This window comes from Rattus norvegicus, chromosome 1 (assembly GCF_021556685.1).
Source record: "Rattus norvegicus strain SHRSP/BbbUtx chromosome 1, alternate assembly SHRSP_T2T, whole genome shotgun sequence".
NCBI classification, from domain to species: Eukaryota; Metazoa; Chordata; class Mammalia; order Rodentia; family Muridae; genus Rattus; species Rattus norvegicus.
This window is the reverse complement of record NC_141534.1, coordinates 231,036,653-231,055,331: the sequence shown is the minus strand read 5'-3', so window position 1 is coordinate 231,055,331 and position 18,679 is coordinate 231,036,653. Positions and strand designations below refer to the sequence as shown.

At 40.0% G+C, this 18,679-nt stretch overlaps 1 protein-coding gene across 2 annotated transcripts in view; it reads left to right on the top strand.

Annotated features, from left to right (window-relative positions):
• The first annotated feature begins 5,890 nt into the window (after window positions 1-5,890).
• Aldh1a7 (aldehyde dehydrogenase family 1, subfamily A7) overlaps window positions 5,891-18,679 on the top strand; it is a 59,256-nt gene continuing 46,467 nt past the window's right edge. Inside the window, exons 1-4 of one of the 2 annotated variants that reach the window (XM_087593759.1) lie at window positions 5,891-6,253; window positions 8,837-9,093; window positions 13,822-13,901; window positions 18,052-18,156. In XM_087593759.1, coding sequence (XP_087449885.1) covers window positions 13,836-13,901; window positions 18,052-18,156 — 171 coding nt within the window. In that variant the 5' untranslated portion in view covers window positions 5,891-6,253; window positions 8,837-9,093; window positions 13,822-13,835. Of the gene's footprint in view, window positions 6,254-8,836; window positions 9,094-13,790; window positions 13,902-18,051; window positions 18,157-18,679 lie in introns of those variants that run through there. The other variant, NM_017272.16, reaches the window with a different exon arrangement.

The window sequence follows — 18,679 nt, the reverse complement described above, 5'->3', positions numbered from 1 at the left end:
GTACTTTTGGGGTCTCGAGCCCCTTCAAGCTCTTCCAGTTCATTCTCTGATTCCTTCAACGGGGGACCTATTCTCAGTTCAGTGGTTTGCGGCTGGCATTCGCCTCTGTATTTGCTGTATTCTGGCTGTGTCTCTCAGGAGCGATCTACATCCGGCTTCTGTCGGTCTGCACTTCTTTGCTTCATCCATCTTGTCCAATTGGGTGGCTGTATATGTATGGGCCACCACAGAGCAGAATCTTAACATCACCTGCCATCTTGTCCTGCTACAGCTTCTCAGCACCTCTCTCCCTCCTGTCTCTTCTTCTCTCCCTTAGTCTCCTCCTCTTCCTTCAAACTTCTCTCCCGCCCATCCTTCCTTCTCCTCCAATGACAGGCCTCCTTCTATCGTGTACCTGCCCCTCACCAGTACCTTACAAATTCAATGGGAAGGTGGTTCTGGTGAAATCACCTGAGTTCTGAGTCCTTGACTAGGCAGCTGTCCTTGGGGCAGTGGAAATAGCCTCAAAATACAGTAACTTCAGGGCAAACTAAAACATGTGTGTGCGTGTGTGTGTTTGTGTTTGTGTGTGTGTGTGTGTGTGTGTGTGTGTGTGTGTGTGTGTGTGTGTGTGTGCACTCATGTGTTCAGGGTTGCTAGTGTGCCTGGTGCATGAGGGTATGGCAGAAAATAGGTGTTATCTTTTACCTTCTGTCTTGTTTGAAAACATTTTCTTGTTTGATGCTGTGTCTATCAGATTAGCCTCCATGTGAGTTGAGGTTTCCTCTGTCTTCACCTCCCATCCTGTCACAGAGGAACTGGGATTATGAATGTGTAATACTCTGGCTTCATATTGCTTTGAAGGATCCAAACAGATTCCTCTACTTGCATGGCAGGTGATCTACAGTCTCCCCAGGCCAACCTCCCATTCTTTAATAATTTAATAAGGTAAAATTCACATAGTCGACAATAATGAAAATCTTTGATCATAACATTTCATGTGTTGATGTAATCTATTCACTAGCCTTGCCTAAATCCACAATGTGGTGAAGCCAGTACCCTTATCTAGCTGGACAGTATTTCCTAAACCTCAAAGCAAACCTCATCTCTAAGTGGTTCTTTTTGTCCGCTCTCCCTTGGCAATCAATCTGCTTTATGTTTCACCTGCTCCCCCCTCTCCTGACCCACCACATTCAAGGTGAGAATTCTGACAAGCACTTTTCCTGCCCATGACCTCATCTAACAATACCACTCTGGTTCCATTTTCAACATCATTCAATGTTGATTCTAGAGCGCAGGGCACTATCTCCCTTCAGAGTCACTAAAAGCCACTGTCTACTGCCTGTCTGCTGTCTTATCTACCTGATGCTCTATCAACTACATCTCTACAGCCAGAACTCCATGGATTCCTCTGTGTATATGAAAAATGTGAATTGAGGACTTTTTCGTTTATTAATTCGTGTACTCTTTACCCATCACTATGATCAGAGAAAATACTCAGGGGATGAGTATTTGGGTCAAGATCAAATGTCAGACATTACTTTGAACTCTGACAGTCAATGCATTATTAGACGGAAACTAACTTGCCACTGCTATCTGCCAATATCTTAACACTTCCTACAAAGGTACATCTGATGGGCAAAGTATAAATATCTTGAGACACACTGAAAAGCATTTGACTACAAGTGAATTTTAAGTTAGTGTAAGGTAACCTTGGAAATTTAAATAAAAGTGAAAACTTCATGTTGGGGACTAACAAAGTAAGTTGACTGGTAACTTTTAACATTAAATTGACCAGAAGTTCTATGAAAGGGACAGATGTAAAGGAAAAGGATCAGATCTGAAGTGGAAACTTCTGTTTCCTTTGGAAAATCAGTTATGTCAAGTGATGTTTTGCTGGGACACACAGGTGAAAGGGTGCTTTGCGAAAGCAGACACATGAAAGAATATTTCCCTCAAGCAGACACAGATGAAGGTATGCTTTGCTATAGTAGACACATGAAAAAACATGAGATGAAGGAATATAAATATGACCCCACAGACAGAGGGAGCTCGAGCATTGGTTGGCTTTGCTTACCCTTGGTATTCTGCAGTGACTACACGCATGTATCAGTTTGCTTTACACTCTGTTGCTGAGCTCCACTTGATGACACCATTGAGAGAAACTCACGACAGAACTCATGAGGTTCCAGTGGGTTCTTGCTGCTTCCGCAGCTTCAGGTCAGTTGGTGAGCCTTGCAGTGTCTTCAAAATTGCTGGTTTGTATGTCGTGACTGCTGAGAGGACTCGACTGGAGCTGCTGATTTGTATTTGGTGTTTGCTACTGAACTGAACTGTTGATATCCTGACAAAAAAGTTTGGATTCACCCCAAAATACTATTTCTAAAAAGGTCTACTTCTCTTGTGTCCTATAACTTTTCTTTTCTACTACCTCTGAAGGGTGGTGAGCTAGAGGAGAGGCTGAATCCTTATTAAAGGAGGTTGAAAAAATTCATGCCTACACAGGTCTACAGAGACCTTACCCCAAATATACATCCGAGTGTAAACCAAGGAAGTTATTACAGCATGGCAGAAAGTTAGTGTCCAGTGTGTGATTGCTATTCAGAAGGACAACTTGCCAACCTTCAAAACTAAGCATGTATACACTATTATAATCTGCTATCTGTGGATCAGTGAAGTTCTTTACTAATGACTTTGGTTTTTTCCTAATTGAAAACAATTGCCATTTTATCCACCATAGCATATGTGTTGCTATCAAACACACAATTGGCCTAATAAGAAAGGTTAAGAAAATTCCAGAAGTCAAGAGAACGAAGGAATCTGAAATATTGGAGAAAATCAGGCCATTCTGTCTTTCAGGGTGTTATGTTTTGAGGGACTGAGTTTTGAGCATCCAAGAAAGAGGAACAATAAGTCTTGGAGAGGAGAGAGGACTGAGACCCACAGTTTTCAGTGATTCCTCAAGAATACAATAGAAAAACATGTTCTCTGTATGACTGGGTAGAGGTGTGGCCACAGCCTCAGTCAAGACTGTGTGGGAAAGGATTCTTCCTTGCTTGCTATTTGATAAACAAAAATGAATAGCCCTTGTCAGGGTTCCTGGCGTTTCAGTACTTAGTACTATAGTAACTCCCAAATACCAAGACAGGAGTATCAGGAAGTTAGGGAATATTTGTTCCTTCTTCCTGTATAATCAGCCAGCAAGAGATAAAATCCCATATCTTTTTTTTTTGTTTTTTGTTTTTTTAAATGTGTTTAACATTTATTATGCCCATTACACTGAAAAAGAATCTGATTTAAACAATATAAATTTTGGAAATATTTTGCCTGATTTGTTGATTAAATTTTCAATTATTATTTCTGAAGGCCTGTCACATACACACATAAAAACATAGAAAATGCCCATCTTTCTTTCATAATCAATATCATTATATGCTAGACTTGTAAGTGAATGATAGCCGCCTTTGACAACTTGGTATTTGTGTATTTTTTCTCTTCCATTTAGTTCTGAGAACATGTAAGTTGAGAACATTTAGAAAAATTCTAGTCCCAATCTCCTTGCCCACATGGAGATCTGTGTAAAAGAGCATAGTCTTGTGCAAGTCTCTAAAACATCTCTGGACATGTTAGGTAAGCAAACAAGCCTTTTAGAAATTCAGACTTTGGAAGTTGTTGCTGCTGTGTCTTGTGAAACTTATCCTCATCCAAGTAAGCCTGCATAGTGTTTGCCAAGTCCATTGTACAAAGAGATACTTTAGTGTTTTCACTAATGTCAGCGGAGAGGAGAACTTCAGTTTACCAACTATGCATAAAGATACAGTGTAACCCATGCTCTCTAGAATCCTTTAGTTAAGCAATGCTATGGCACAATTTGTCTTAGTCAAATCAATATAAACCAAACAGTAACGGGAGCATTTAGAAATTACTGGAAGTGTAAATAAGCCTGTAGGAAAAGAAAGTCATTGAAATAAAACATAATGGATGATCTAAGCAGCTGATTAAGGACATATGAATACAGAGCAGGAGAGCTAGAGATCCCATAAGTTAATTAAATAGGCAGGGCAAGGACAGGAAGACAAAAGGGTTTTCAAATATGCCAAAAGCAGTTAGATCAAATGCAGTTAAAATAAGAAGGTTCCCCATAAAACTAGTCTCTAAAGTCTATGAAATGTGCTAATTTGACATATAGCATCACAGCAGATCCTATGGATACATGGAAGGTTTTGAAGAGGAATATGAGGTTTGTAATGGTTTGTATATACTTGGCCCAGGGAGTGGCATTATTAGCAGGTGTAGTCTTGTTGGAGTAGGTCTGTCACTGTGGCTATGAACATTATTCCCTCGTCCTAGCTGCCTGGAAGCAAGTCTTCTCATAGTAGTTTATTATGAAGATGTAGAACTCTCAACTCCTCCTGTTCTATGGCTGCCTGGATGCTGCCATGCTCCTATCTTGATGATAATAGACTGAACCTCTGAACCTATAATTCAGCCCTAATTAAATGTTATCCTTATAAGAATTGTCTTGGTTATGGTGTCTGTTCACAGCAGTAAACCCTAACTATGACAAGGTTTAAGGATATACATCACAGGGTGTTTCTAATTAATGACAGAGGGAAAAGCACCCATGACCCCATTCCACACCCCCTACAACCTTCTGCCACTTATCTTACAGCATGCAGAGAGTGAAGAACAGTCCCATCACCAGTGCTCACAGATGAAATACCTGGAGACACTTGGAGCTTTGCCACATCAGAATCACTTACTATTTTGAAGAGTACATCATCTTAGCTCTCTGCTTACCTCTACAAACTAAATTTTAGATCAGTGTCTCGCACATAAGTATTTTTTCTACACAGTAAGAGGGAAGAAACTACAGAACTCTGTACATTGATAGATCATTTAAACAAAATCAGGTACGATCACCAAATATCCATGTTTAAAAAGTTGAGGTGAAATTTTGAGATTGTACATAGTAATTATAACAAACAAACAAAAACCCAACCCAACAAGCAGCTCTTTTCTGAACCCAATGATGTATGTCAAGAACTGAGTAGATCAATCTTTGTAACAAATCGTCCATGGCCGAGGGTAGGAGAGATGGGTTGATTAGGGTAGAAGAAGCTTTCCAGAGAGAATCATGGAAAGAACAGTTTAAAACAGATAAGACAGAATGGATGAGACTGGTATCTAGCGATGTGATCTCACTAGACATGCTGGATCCCAAAGGGATCAGAGACAGGAGCAGAATCAAATTCAGAGGAATAGATTCAGACTCAAGAAGTTTTATAACCTTGAAACAGAAGAAACCCAATTATAAAGACACCATGATAAAGTAAAAGCAGAAATACTGATAAAGCCAATGAGAAGAAAACACCTAGAATAACAACCGAGAAGCTTGAAGCAGTCTTTAGATCAGCAGTTGATTGCCCAGCAACAGCAAAGGAAGAATGTAGCACAGGGTGAATTTTTAAAGTGGTAGCATAGCTGCTATCATGTTATTTCTCCCCCAGGAGGCTATAGTCCATTAGACGGTGGAATTATATTTTCTACATTATTTTTATTAATGTTATCAAAGTTTATGGTTAAAAAATAAGGGCAAAATAAATGCACTTTTATATATGTAAGATACCAGATATAATCCACCAGAAGCAAATTCTGTCTAAAATACAGGAAATGAACCTGGCTGGGAAGTATTTTTTCAGGTAAAGTTAGTCCTGGTATAAATTTGGAGATGCTGTAAATGAGCCCCAATTAAATGTTGTCCTTATAAGAGTTGCTTTTGTTCATGGTGTTTAATCACAGTAGAAAAATGTAACTAAGACGAGTGCCCTGGATGTAATCTAGTAAGAGGCACTGCCCTAACCACTGCCTTGGTGAACTAAACAGAAACTTGGCACATGCACAACGGAGCATGACTTGCTATTTCCAAGGTTTCGAATAAGAAAACTTCCAGTGGTAAAGGGAAACACGAATGCATAGGACTTTCACACCCATACAGCATGTTCCCGACAGAAAAACTTATTCATTAAAAAAAATCTACAAAACACAGAAGATAAAATTTAAATTGGTAGGCAGAGGGTGGTACTCAGTCTCAGAAATTCTGGTAACAAGGGGACTTGTGACACAACTCTTTGTCAAGAAGGACACAACAGCTTAACAGGCTTGAGTTACTGTGAACAGCATCCTCCCGCCTAACTGTCCTGAGATTGCTACAAAAGACAATCCAGGAGGAGAGGGAACCACCTTCTAGTCTGGGAAGAAACTTGGACTACAGGTATTTTATTGATTTTTAACTTAAATTTATACTCTTCTTGTGATCTGTACTTAAATTCTTAAATTGAGCTTTAGCCTGTGTCTTTTCTGAGTTGGTTGCTGCGCTGTCATTTTGTTTTTCACCATCTACTCCACATTTTCTTTTCTGCCTCACTTATTTTCTTTTCATCTATTTTTCACACACCCCCTTTCTCTTTCCTTTCATCACTTGCCATTTCCTTTTGTTCTAAGATCCTGCACCATGTACTAAACGTCAGTGGAGGCACAGGTAAAGTACACAAATGCCTTCCACTGCAAGTTAACTCTGGGGACTTTGGTCAAAAAATAATTTGCCCTCGGTGGCCTGCAATCCATGCAGTGTGCTGCATGTTTTTACATTTCATGAGCTCTGAAGGGCTTTGGTGATGAAGCTGTGTTTGAGTCCTTTCTGCTTCTGTGAGTAACCCCTTGTCCATATTTTTGTAAGTAATCAGAATAAACATCTTGGTTCACCAACTTAGACTTTGATGGTATCCTTGCTTGGTTTGATCATGAGGTCCCTCTCTGAGACGAGTACTCATTTACTCATATCTCAACAGGAAAAGTTTCAGGGCACACACAGAAGTAGTACTAGCAAATAAATCCAAGTGATGACATAGCAAGAAGATTCTAGGAAAGTAGAACAGACAAGCAAAACTAGAGGGAGAACACGTTCTTCTCAACAGTACACATGAACAGAAAACGTAACTTAACACAACACTCATGAGACAAAAGTTCATGATTGTGTCTCCAGAAGCAAGCAACTTTTTAACCCTAAAAATTCAGAGATGACAAAAGATAAGCTCACAGCAATGCCAACAAGCATTTAGAATCCTGGCTTTAAAGGGTCAGGGCTTACAGAGAGAACTGAAGCATGAGGATAAAGGAAGGGAGTCCATTCAGTAGGCTGATAAGAAAGTAAGAATATGTTCAGTGATGGGTAATTTGAACTTGCAGATTCTCCAAAAGTAAGCATGGAAATATAAGAAATGAACATCGTGCAGATAACTCAATGAAACATCAACAGAAAAGGGCAAGCAAAGGGTGAATTTCAGAAATGAAGGCCAAGGTTGCATTGGATAATAATAACCATGTAAAAGACTCATGTAAAAAATTATGAGAATGAGCCAAACCTCTAAGAATCTGGAACAAATTTAAGAGTCTAAACCGAATATTTTATGGGACAAAAGTCAGCACTGTGATAAATAGTAAAAGCATCATCAAGGTATTCAATAAAATTATAGTAGAACAGGATACATACAAACTTAGAGGAGTAATAACTCAAATAGACAGTGAAGAGCCTTTCCATGATCCGGGATGAAACTCTCCATGAGTAATATGACAGTCAGTATGTCAGAGCTACACCACAAGATTAACTAATAATTTAGTAGCTAGCCAGAGATTTATGTTTCTGGAAGTGACCTGAAGCTCAGCATTTATGGGGAGAGACATCACAAAATGAGCCTGAGGTGAGCTAGGCCTACTAGGAAGCTGATTCAACATAGCATGCCAGGAACATTATGTTTTATCTCCCACAGAGCAATAGGAACCATTACAGGCCAGTGGGCCTTCACTTCGCAGAGTTCATCTGACTTCGGGAAGACAGGGTGAGTGAGAGAAGACAGTGAGGTGTTAACTGTTTACTGAGTATTCCGGAATTTAAGTGGATGCCACTTGACATTGCAGTGAACTTATCTTTTGTCATCTCTTATTTTTTTTAGGGTTAAAAAGTTGCTAGTTTCTGGAGGTACAATCATGAATTTTTGTCTCATGAGGGATGTATTTTGTTACGTTTTCTGTTCTTGTGTACTGTCGAGAGGAATGTGTTCTCCCTCCAGTTTTCCTTGCCCCTATAAATGGCTTACATACTACACATTCAGTAAGTATCTGGAGAACTATCGCTTTAAAGAACTTCCTTTCCTGTAGCTTAGTATAAACATTCAAAAGCAACACTGTTGTAGAACTTTATTTAGGTTTTCTCTTAAGGCTAAATGTTTTCCTTAAGAAAGAAAGCAGACAGCAATAGTAGTCTGTCACTAAGTGTGCCAATGGGGATGAAGAAGAGGGCATGGTAAAATCGCAAAGACATTTAACTAAGGACTTTGCTACAAACTATCCTGACCCCAATCATTGCCCATTGACAAAGTAATTTGAATACAGCAGTGTTGCTCAACAATATGCTGGAGCAAGGCATTTATGATAAGCAATCATCAACACTATCAGTGCAATAGTCAACAGACATTATGACTGTACAATCAGCTTCTCACCTCATTCTCTACAAGTGCTGTGTCACTGTTATCCTGATCACGGAAGACATCACCCTCACATTCACTGACCACAATGCCTGCAAGTGGAATTAATCAGCTGCCTACCTGTTGGCTTTGAAATAATGATTATTATTTTACCAATCTTTTGTTAATCAAAGTTTGCTAATATTTTCTAACAAGGCAAGCAAAAAGATCAACAATTTTATGTGCATACTAGTATGGCTAGTGGATGAGAATTGACCATCTACATTACATTAAACTGAGAGCATCCTAGAATTACTTTTCTCTCTCATGTGCAGTTAAAGCACCAGACCAAAGCACATGAAGAAAAACCAATTTGGAGTGAATGATGTGCACGGGAAAACATCTATTGGAGATCATGGAACCCGGGCTTCTCAGCTGAAAGCATTTAGAACTGGAAGCAGATGGGGATAAGCAACAGTTTCGATCCTCTACTGTTCAGCCCCACAGTTTCCACCTCTGGAAGATGTGCCCCAGGACCCTGACTGCCTATTCGAATGAGGATACTACTGCATACTTGACCCAGAATTTTAAGGTACTAATAGGCTCTGATCACACCACTTGCAGTGATGAACTGACATACACCACAGTGAATGTAAAGGATCACTGCTTAACAGAAGGGACCAAAACACCATCTTTTCATTTGACTCAGAAAAGGATTTGATAAAATCTAACATCTTTTAAAAATTTCTTTTAATTTTTTTAAACTCCAGATTTTATTCCCTTCTAGGTCCACTCTCTGACTGTTCTTCACCTCCAACCTTCCCCACCACCCCATCTCCACGACTATGTTCCCACCCCTCCACCCCCAGCCCCCGCCACCCACCCTCACACCCCACCAGACCTCCAGTAACTTGAGGGTTAGGTGTTTCTTCTCTGACTGAACCCAGAACGGTCAGTCCTCTGCTGTATATGTGCTGGGGGCCTCATATCAGCTGGTGTATGTAGTTTGTGGTCCAGTGTCTGAGAGATCTTAGGGATCCAGATTGAGACTGCTGGTCCTTGTACAGGGTGGTCCTACTCCTCAGATTCTTCCAGCTTTTCCCTAATTCAACCACAGAGGTCAGCAACTTCTGCTCACTGGTTGGGTGCTGGTATCTGCATCTGACTCTATCAGCTGCTTATTGACTCTTTTGGAGGGCAGTCATATCAAGTCCCTTGTTGTGAGCACTCCATAGCTTCAGTAATAGTGTCAGGCCTTAGGGCCTCCCCTTGAGCTGGAAACCACTTTGGGCCTGTTGCTGGACTTCCTTTTCCCCAGGCTCCTCTCCATTTCCATTCCTGCATTTCTTTCAGAAAGGAACAATTATAGGTCAGAGTTTTGACTGTAGGAATGGGAACCCCATTCTTCACTTGATGCCCTGTCCTTCTGCTGGAGTTGGGGTCTACAAGTTCCCTTTCCCCACTGTAGAACATTTCATCTAATGTCCCTCTCTTGGAGTCTCTCACCTCCCAGGTCTCTGGTACATTCTGGAGGGTCCTCCCAACCTCCTACCTCCCAAGGTTGCCTGTTTCAATTCTTTCTGCTGGCCCTCATGGCTTCAGCCTGCCCCCAAAACCATATCATATTCCTCTCCTCCCATCCCCTTTCTCACCTAATGATCAAATAAATCAACAAAGTAAACATAGAGAACTGTTCCTCAACGTATCAAACTCTTAGCATCCTGCTGAGTAGAAATGTGAATTCTGTCCTCTAGAAGAAGACACAGGGCAGATAGAATGTTCACACCCATTGCCCTCATTCTGTGTCATATTGGAAGTCCTTATTCAGAGTACTAGCAAGAGAAATAGATGAAGAATTTTAAAGCAAAATGTAATGGTCTAATGATGTTCATTTGTGAGTAACACAAAGAAACATGGTTTTGTAAATTTCAAAACATAAAGACTTCACACACACACAAATGCAAGGACACACAAACACACACTGAATGGTGGAGAAAAAAATTAATTAAGTTACAGGATTAAAAGCAATATATAAAAATCAGGAACAACTTTATATTACAATGAAATTTCTGAAAAAAATGTTCACAAGAGGTAGGAGATATCAGACACCATGGAAAATCATCTTATTACATGTGTTGACCTTCATAAAAAGTTCTATGATTTACCTATGCCAATAATTAGGTGAACTGTAACAAAGTGCATGAGAACATTCATCAGATGTACTTCTGTGACCTTTGGTGAGTAAATAAAAGGCTGTAAGGGTAGGTCTTGAAACAGTCATTGACTATTTTGATATAGTATCTAAAGCATTGGTTAGTGTATAATCCCTAGAAAATATTAACCAAAGTTGGCCACTCATCCATTTTTTAATCAATATGTGATATCTAAACCAACAAGGACTATTCCTCTGAAGGTCTTTTTAAAAAAATCCTGGGTTGGTTCAAATAAGTTCAGACATGACATCACAAACCTGTGAAATGTATCTGTGAATGCAAGTGGCCTAGATAGAGAAAATGACTGAAAGAAGCTGATAAATCTGATGCTGGGATTGGCCCTTCAGGATCAGAACATTAATGATAACTCTTCCCCATAACTCTTTTTACTGTGAGATTTGTAGAACAAATCATTATGCACCTGTTGCCATGACCAAAAGACATCATATTCCTGAACACCGTGATGATCATGGAGCTCTATGTCCTCCCTAGAACTTTGCTCCACTCAAGGAATCTTGTGATTTCTCTGCTAAATTCTCCCCTGGGATGTTAATCAAACTGACATTTAATTTCCAGAATTTATGACTTCTGACAACTTTATTTCCAACAAATACTTATTGAGATAATCCATAAAGTATATATTTTAATGTTGTCTTTAATATAACATCTACTTACAATGCCACACATCCTTTTACAAACATTGATGTGTATCTGAAGAAAAGTTCATGAAATGATATTGACCTACAGAACTTGCAGTACAAAGGAACATATTATATTCTGTTGTATTTTATGTTTTGAAATGCTGTCCTTAACCCACTAGGCTGATTTGATACTTTATACTGTAGCTGTCTTCAGATACACCAGAAGAGGGCATCAGATCTCTTTACAGATGGTTGTGAGCCACCATGTGGTTGCTAGGAATTGAACTCATGACCTCTGGAAGAGCAGTCGGGTGCTCTTAACTGCTGAGCCATCTCTCCAGCCCGTTGATTTGATACTTTAGGAGCAAACTTTGCTCTTGTAATTACTTTGATTATTGGATTATTTGGATAAAAATGAACACTATTTGTGGAAAATGAAATTGTATTCAGCCAGCTCAGGATAAACCAGCATAGTCTCTCTATCAAGCCAAAGGAAAGACTAGGCCTTAGAGATGACTTACCTGTACAACACCATCTGAGAATGCAATATTTTTGACTGTGCACAAATGGCTCATTCTGGTAACTGGGTCCAGACAACTTTTATTAAACAAGGTGGATTGCATTAAGTCATCAAAACTGTCAACGAAAAACATCTCTCACTTCAAAGAAAATAAGGGACAAGTTAATATTGTTGAGTGAAACATGAGTCGCTATGGTTCAGGAACATGGTTTCAGTTTGCCCTGAAAGCAAGCCCAAATTTGCAAATGTTTTCAGGAACTTTTTATTGGTAGAGGACATAGGTGTCCTATAATGGAGCAAAGTCCAGATACCACCAAAGTCCAACTTGGTGAACTTTAGTGGGGTCACTTATAAGAATACAGGAGGTGGGCTACTTACAGGGACATAAACGACTCAAAGACAGCTGTATCACTGAAGTATGTACCCTAGCTTGGGTGACAGCTCCTAAACCTGGAACCTGGAGCACACTACACAGATTGGAAGTAGCTTAACCTGTTGAAAAGTGCCCTTTCAAGTGATTCACTTTGTCTAAATTTCGTCCAAGAAACGGATTGTTTTTGCTTCTTCCAGGGATCAGGTGATGTGTTAAAGTCTTCTTTGCAGTTCAGCTCATCCGAGGGTATTCTTTTGCAGCTTGGTTTATCAGAGACTGACTCACAGTAGTCTGTATTGTTTACTCTTCAGAGAGAGGGACCTGGTGAATATAGTCGGTTTCAGGGACTTCCTGAAACTATTTTGAGTGGTTTATCTTCTGTCTTAAGGTTATTCCCTGGAGGATTGAATGTTTCATTCACCAAGGAAGCTGCCATAGAACAATATATACCAAAAGAACATCAAAAATCAAGGCATTTTCAATTACATTTTTGGTGTATCATATAGTCAGTCAAGGTGAAAAGAAACACATTCCCAGGCTCCTGTTCCTCCCCCTAGTTAACTCTGAGAGCAGGGGAAGTGGCAATTTCATCAGGAAGACATTATCACTAATTCTTACTAACAAGAGCATCCTAAGAATGTTATCTTGTTCCTTCCATATCTTGTGCAGGAGCGTCAACACAGAGAAGCATTGTATTCAAAATGAAAACACTACAGTTAAAATTCGTCCTTTACCAAGTTCCCAGCTCAAAACATTACGAATTTAAACTCTTAGGGGGCAATATTTACATTCCTTCCTTCTATGCTGCCTAGACTAAAGATTCAAAAGTGGAGACACTTCCCAAATCAGACATTACTTTCACTTTAAATGAATTTCCACAGATGGCTTTGGCATAATGTTCTTTTAGGGTCTGCGTGTGACAAGGAACTCTGACTGAAAAGTCCTGCACAGTTTTCTGTTCCTACCAGAAAAAGAAAGGGCAAAGACAATTTGAAGCTATTAATATAACATTAGTTTGTTGGAATTTCTTTTATTTCAGCTGGGGAAGATAGTCTAGGGAAAGAGCATTTCTCCCTAACAGTACTCTGATCTGCTGGGATAAGGATGGATTCTCTGGTAGCCATGTCAGGCAGATTCATAGTCCTCTCCTCCTCAGCTCCTTGGGAGAGTGAGAACATCATCATTGCAATGCTTTGTTCCCCAGTCTATTCCAGAAGAAAAAGTTACACAGTAGCCTAACAAGCAGGAAAAGGTAAGAAAACAAAAGGAGGAACTGGCTTCCAGTGTCTGGAGCAGCTGCACACACACCCTTAGCACAGGTTTGGCTCAGTAAATTAATTCATCTGCCAATGGTGTAGGATAGCCTCCTCTTGGAACTTGCAGATTCAGGAAGGATTTACATTTAAAGGCAAAGGCTCCCTGCCCCTAGGTGTTACATGTGAGTAGTGCCCTTCCTGCCCTGTCTGGCCATCCAATCATATGCTGATATGCAAATGACCCTTAGAGCATGCAGATAAAAAGGAGCAAGTGCTCTTTCAGAACCAATTTGCTGTGCCTGTCACCTGTGTTCCAGGAGCCAAACCAGCAATGTCTTCCCCTGCACAGCCTGCAGTTCCTGCCCCACTGGCCAACTTGAAGATTCAACACACCAAGGTGAGTCACTTGTGAGGGAGCTGGCCTTTGCCAGGGTCCTGGTTAAAGCAAAGGTTGGTTGAAGCCTCAGTAAGAGCTCTTTGCAAACACAAAGACAAAAAGCCTGTAACTTTAGTGGCCTGATTAAGCAGTGAGTTCTAAACACACCAGAGAGCTTCTCATAAGTTTTTCTCTTGACATGGGTCCAAGGGAAGGATTTTCTTCTGTGTTCAAGGCTCCTGTGCCAGAGTTCGGTGAACCATAGTGAGCAGTTCTATTAACTGTGCAGGGGGAACTTATGGTAAGGCAGACAAACAGGGGGACTTACTAGGGAAGGGAAGGGCTCTCATACTCTCTCTCTCTCTCTCTCTCTCTCTCTCTCTCTCTCTCTCTCTCTCTCTCTCTCTCTCTCTAACGCATACTTATCCAGGATAAGAACATATAACCATACATTTGAGGCACGGTGTTGAGGTTGGAGGACTTAACTCAGAACGGAGGCTGTTGCCAAAACTCCCAAAGAGACTTGAATTATTTTTTCTTATTTGAGATATAAACTGTACTTGTTTATTTCTCCTAGCAATTTTGCTGTTGTTGGAGAACACATGTCATTGTTAATTGATAAATATTTAGAGAGAGAGGAGGGGGAGTCTGACTCAGGCTTTTAAACCTGCAGCCAGGGAGTGCAATGATCAAACTTGAATGTCCTGAGGGGGCTATCTTAATTTTGCCTACTGAATAGTTAAATGCCTACTTTTGTCAGATCCTAGGATTCCAAAATGAAGAAATCAATATCACATATACCCTCATGCATGTTAGGACAGTCACTTAAAGTTAGTCATGTTACGGTATGAAGATTACAAAGTGAGAGACTTATTGTTCAACTCTGGGTACAGTCATTTTGACTTCTGAACTAAACAACAAAACCCGAGAGTGTGGGTGTTAGACAAGAGTCTGATGGTCGCTCTTAGTGTTTCTTTTACTTTGAGCAAATGGAGGTGGCCTTGAAACACTGAAGCTTTTTGCATTTTTCCAAAGCACTCAAATTGAGGGAGCTGCCTGGCTTACAGACTCTTTCCTTAAGACAAAGTCTACAGAGAGTAGTGAGTCCTGGCCATGTCTGTCTGAAGGAAGTTTTAAAGTGAACTTCATCTTTTCTCCAAATTGTTTCATTTAGCCCTTATTAATTAAGATCAAGGTAAAAGTACTAGAAAAAAATGAGATATTCGTTAATGTCCCTTGTACAAGCACAGGGCCAGCAACTCTGTAACACAAACCAAGTTTCTGGTTGGAAACCTCTTTGCTACAAAGACATTGCATAAGACATCCTAGAGGGGATGACAAACCTAAGTATTTACGACCCAACTATGCATTTGATTGGTGTTCAGGAAGTTCACTAGTTAATAATAAGCAACACCACTCAGGGAGTTTTTATTTTCTATGTATCTTCTCTAAAAATCTGTTCTAGTCAGGAAGTATTTATATTTGATGTGCTGGTTACAGCATTTTTACACTTTGTAGTACACCAGTTGTGTATGCAATTAAATCTCAGTAGGGCTTCCTGTATGCCTGTGCACTTCCCTTTACCATGCCCCACTGGAGACCTGTCTTAAATTTACACTCCTAAGAGGGGTTGAAACAATGACTTAACTCAGCTCCTGGTTGCAAAACATGAAAGGGGAGGGTTGGAAGTACTTGTGAAATTGCTTTGCTTGACCAGTTTCTCAACTTCTGAATTATTTTCTCTACTGTTTTCCTTTTCTTCTTTATTATAGAAAGAACCATATTGGTCTTATACCCGAAAAATTTAGGGTCATTTCTTGGGGGTGGGGATGGGTCTCAGTCTCTTGGAATGTTTTAAGGATAAGACCAAATGAAATTAATTGGCACTGAGAAAGAAAATCCCAAGGCGGGCCAGCTTTAGAACCTCAGCAGCTACCTGGGTAGGAGGATAGAGGGGGTGGGAGGAGGAGGGGAACACTCCTTGATGTTCAATTTGGCATGGAAGAGGAGCACATGACCAACAAGGAGCCAAGTGACAGGCAGGGGACTTTTCAGGGAAGGTATTACAAGTCCAAAAAGTTGTGGGAGAAAAAAACCAAATTGTTAAGAAAAGCATGCCCAGAAAAAGAGAAGGAAGGAAAAGGAAAATATTCTTTACTTAATAACTCCAAAAAGTACTGAGACTTAGCACCCTACGAACATGGTCTAAACTTCTGCATCAGGGTTGGGGGTTTGGGGGAAAGAAAAGTCCAGCATCTCATTAGAGGACTATTTATTCCACCTATCACTGTAGTTTGCCTCAAGACGAGCCCAGTTTCCTAGGGGTGGTCGCTTGTCCAAAGTGATTAAACCAGTCCAACTGTAATGTTAAGTCTATCCAGGTCAGGGAGTCTATTCAGTTGACCAGAGGTTTTTGTTTTTTGTTTTTTTCCTTAGTCTAACAGTGTTTTATGTACTGGGAAAGGAACAAACAGGCAGAGTAATAACAAAAAGGAAAAGAAAACCACCTATAGTCAGAGGGTTGCATACTCCTATTCTTCAGTGTTTGTCTCCAAACAAAGCAAGCCATTGAAGGATCACCTTTTCAGCCATCATTTCAAGTTCACTTCCTCGTTGATGGGGTAGATGAAATGGAGTTTAAGAACTATTTTTTTAAAAATGAAATACAAAAGCTTTCGTATTTGAAACCTCTATAACTTCATAAATCCCAGGGTACCCGACAATCCCCATCCTTCCCCATAGGGGTTGTGAGTAAATTCAGGTGCCCTTCATCCCTGCTACGAAGCTTCTGCATGAGCAGCTCCTTTGGAAGTTACAGGACCCCTCGTCAACTCTATTGCCTCTGCTTTTTTACCATTGATATAGAATAATAGAGCCCTAATTCCTGAGAAGGGGTAAACAGTCTCCATAGTTAATGGTGCCCTAGGGTTTTCATTGCTCTGAAGAGACACCAGGACCAGAGCAACTTTTATGAAGGACACCATTTAATTGGGACAAGGGAACAGGTTCAGAGGTTCAGTCCATTGTCATTAAGGCAGATGGGAAGCATGGCAGCATCCAGGGAAGTGTGATGTTGGAGGAACTGAGAGTTCTACATCTTGTTCCAAAGGCTAAGAGGAGAAAATTAGGAAGAAGCTCACGAAGTCCACCCCTACAGTGACATATTCCCTTCAACAAGGCCATACCTCCTAAGAGTGCCATTCTCTGGGCGAAGCATAGTCAAACCACTTCAATTGATAAGAAGCAGTTGAGGCAGGGTTTGGCTCATGAGGAATGACTAATATTAGCTATCTAGGCGGATGCATTTTTCTGCATGGTTTCCAACTTCTAGAATGTTTCTACCTGATTTTTCCAAATTTGTATCCCAATATGTTAGTCTCTTCTTATTTTCTCCTAATTTTCTGCCAATCTGTCTTGCACAGTCATGCTTTGTCTGACAAAAAAATTCATCGGATAGAAGCTTTGAGGTTTTTTTTCTTTCTCAAGGAATTTAAGGGTGAAGAATTTTGACCCCTAGGATTTGGCAACTTGACTTACCTTTCTCATTGCACACTTCTTAAATAGTAAATTACTAGGAACTGTCTATAATTCCAGTGCCAGGGCAGCCAAGCCTCTCTGGCCTCCACTGGCACCTACAATGCACGTGGTACACAAAACGTGCTACAGGCTTATACATATGAATAAATACAAATACACATTTTTTAAAAATTTAACTCACCAAGCAATAATAGTTTTCATGTTCAAAAATGTCTCATTGGCAAATACCTTTTGTGCGCACAGGAAATAAACCACAGTGTTTCTTTCAAAGTTCTCACAGTGGCACTATTACAAAGCTAAGCTTTCCTGTGTACAAATGGAGTAGAGTTAAATGCACATAAAAATAATTCTTAATGAATCTGCAGTTTGGGGTGCAGATACTGAAATTCAGACTTTTCCAAGTGATCTAAAGGAATCTCTCACAGATACTATGATTTAGCACGCAATAGTAGGACAATTCACAAGTGTGTAACCTCTGTGTTTCTTTACATGTTAAATGGAGCAACCTGAACAATTTTGGGACAGGGAAAGACACACATTAGGTAACATTTAATACCTCAACTTTAATCTATAGAACTTTCAAACCTACAATGTATTCAAATGTGTTTTATATGCCTTTGTTGCACTTCTATAGATCTTTATAAACAATGAATGGCACAACTCATTGAGTGGCAAGAAATTTCCTGTCATTAACCCTGCAACTGAAGAGGTCATCTGCCATGTGGAAGAAGGGGACAAGGTAAGTTGCCCAGCACCTACAGCTCCACTTTACAACAGGAGTCTTTGTTTCTCACCACTTTGAGCTCGAAGCCTACTGAAAATTCAATGAAAGACTTGAAAAATTGATTGCTCAGCCGTTGGGTACATTTTCATTTGTCCTTGTCATAAGGGAATTTGACACATATACATCAGGTAGAGAGTAAATATTTATAATACACAGAACTTAAAGAAATTAAAATTAAGAGAAAAAGAAACGTCATAAAAAACACCTCAGGCTATAGGTTTGATGTTAGCCTTTCTGATGTAACCTGGGAATTGAGAATAGGGTGATAGCATCCAAACCATCGATGGTCTGAGGCTGCAGTAGCACGGTGAAGCGTGCACTATTAAATAACTTATATCTTTTCTTAAGGGTTAGCATTAACATTTCATATGGGGCATGGGGTTTTAAATAGTAATATACTTAGGGTGTATAGACTAAGCCTTTTAGCTGCTCATTCTTTCTCCATTGTAGATAAAAATTGACTCTTAGGAAGATTATG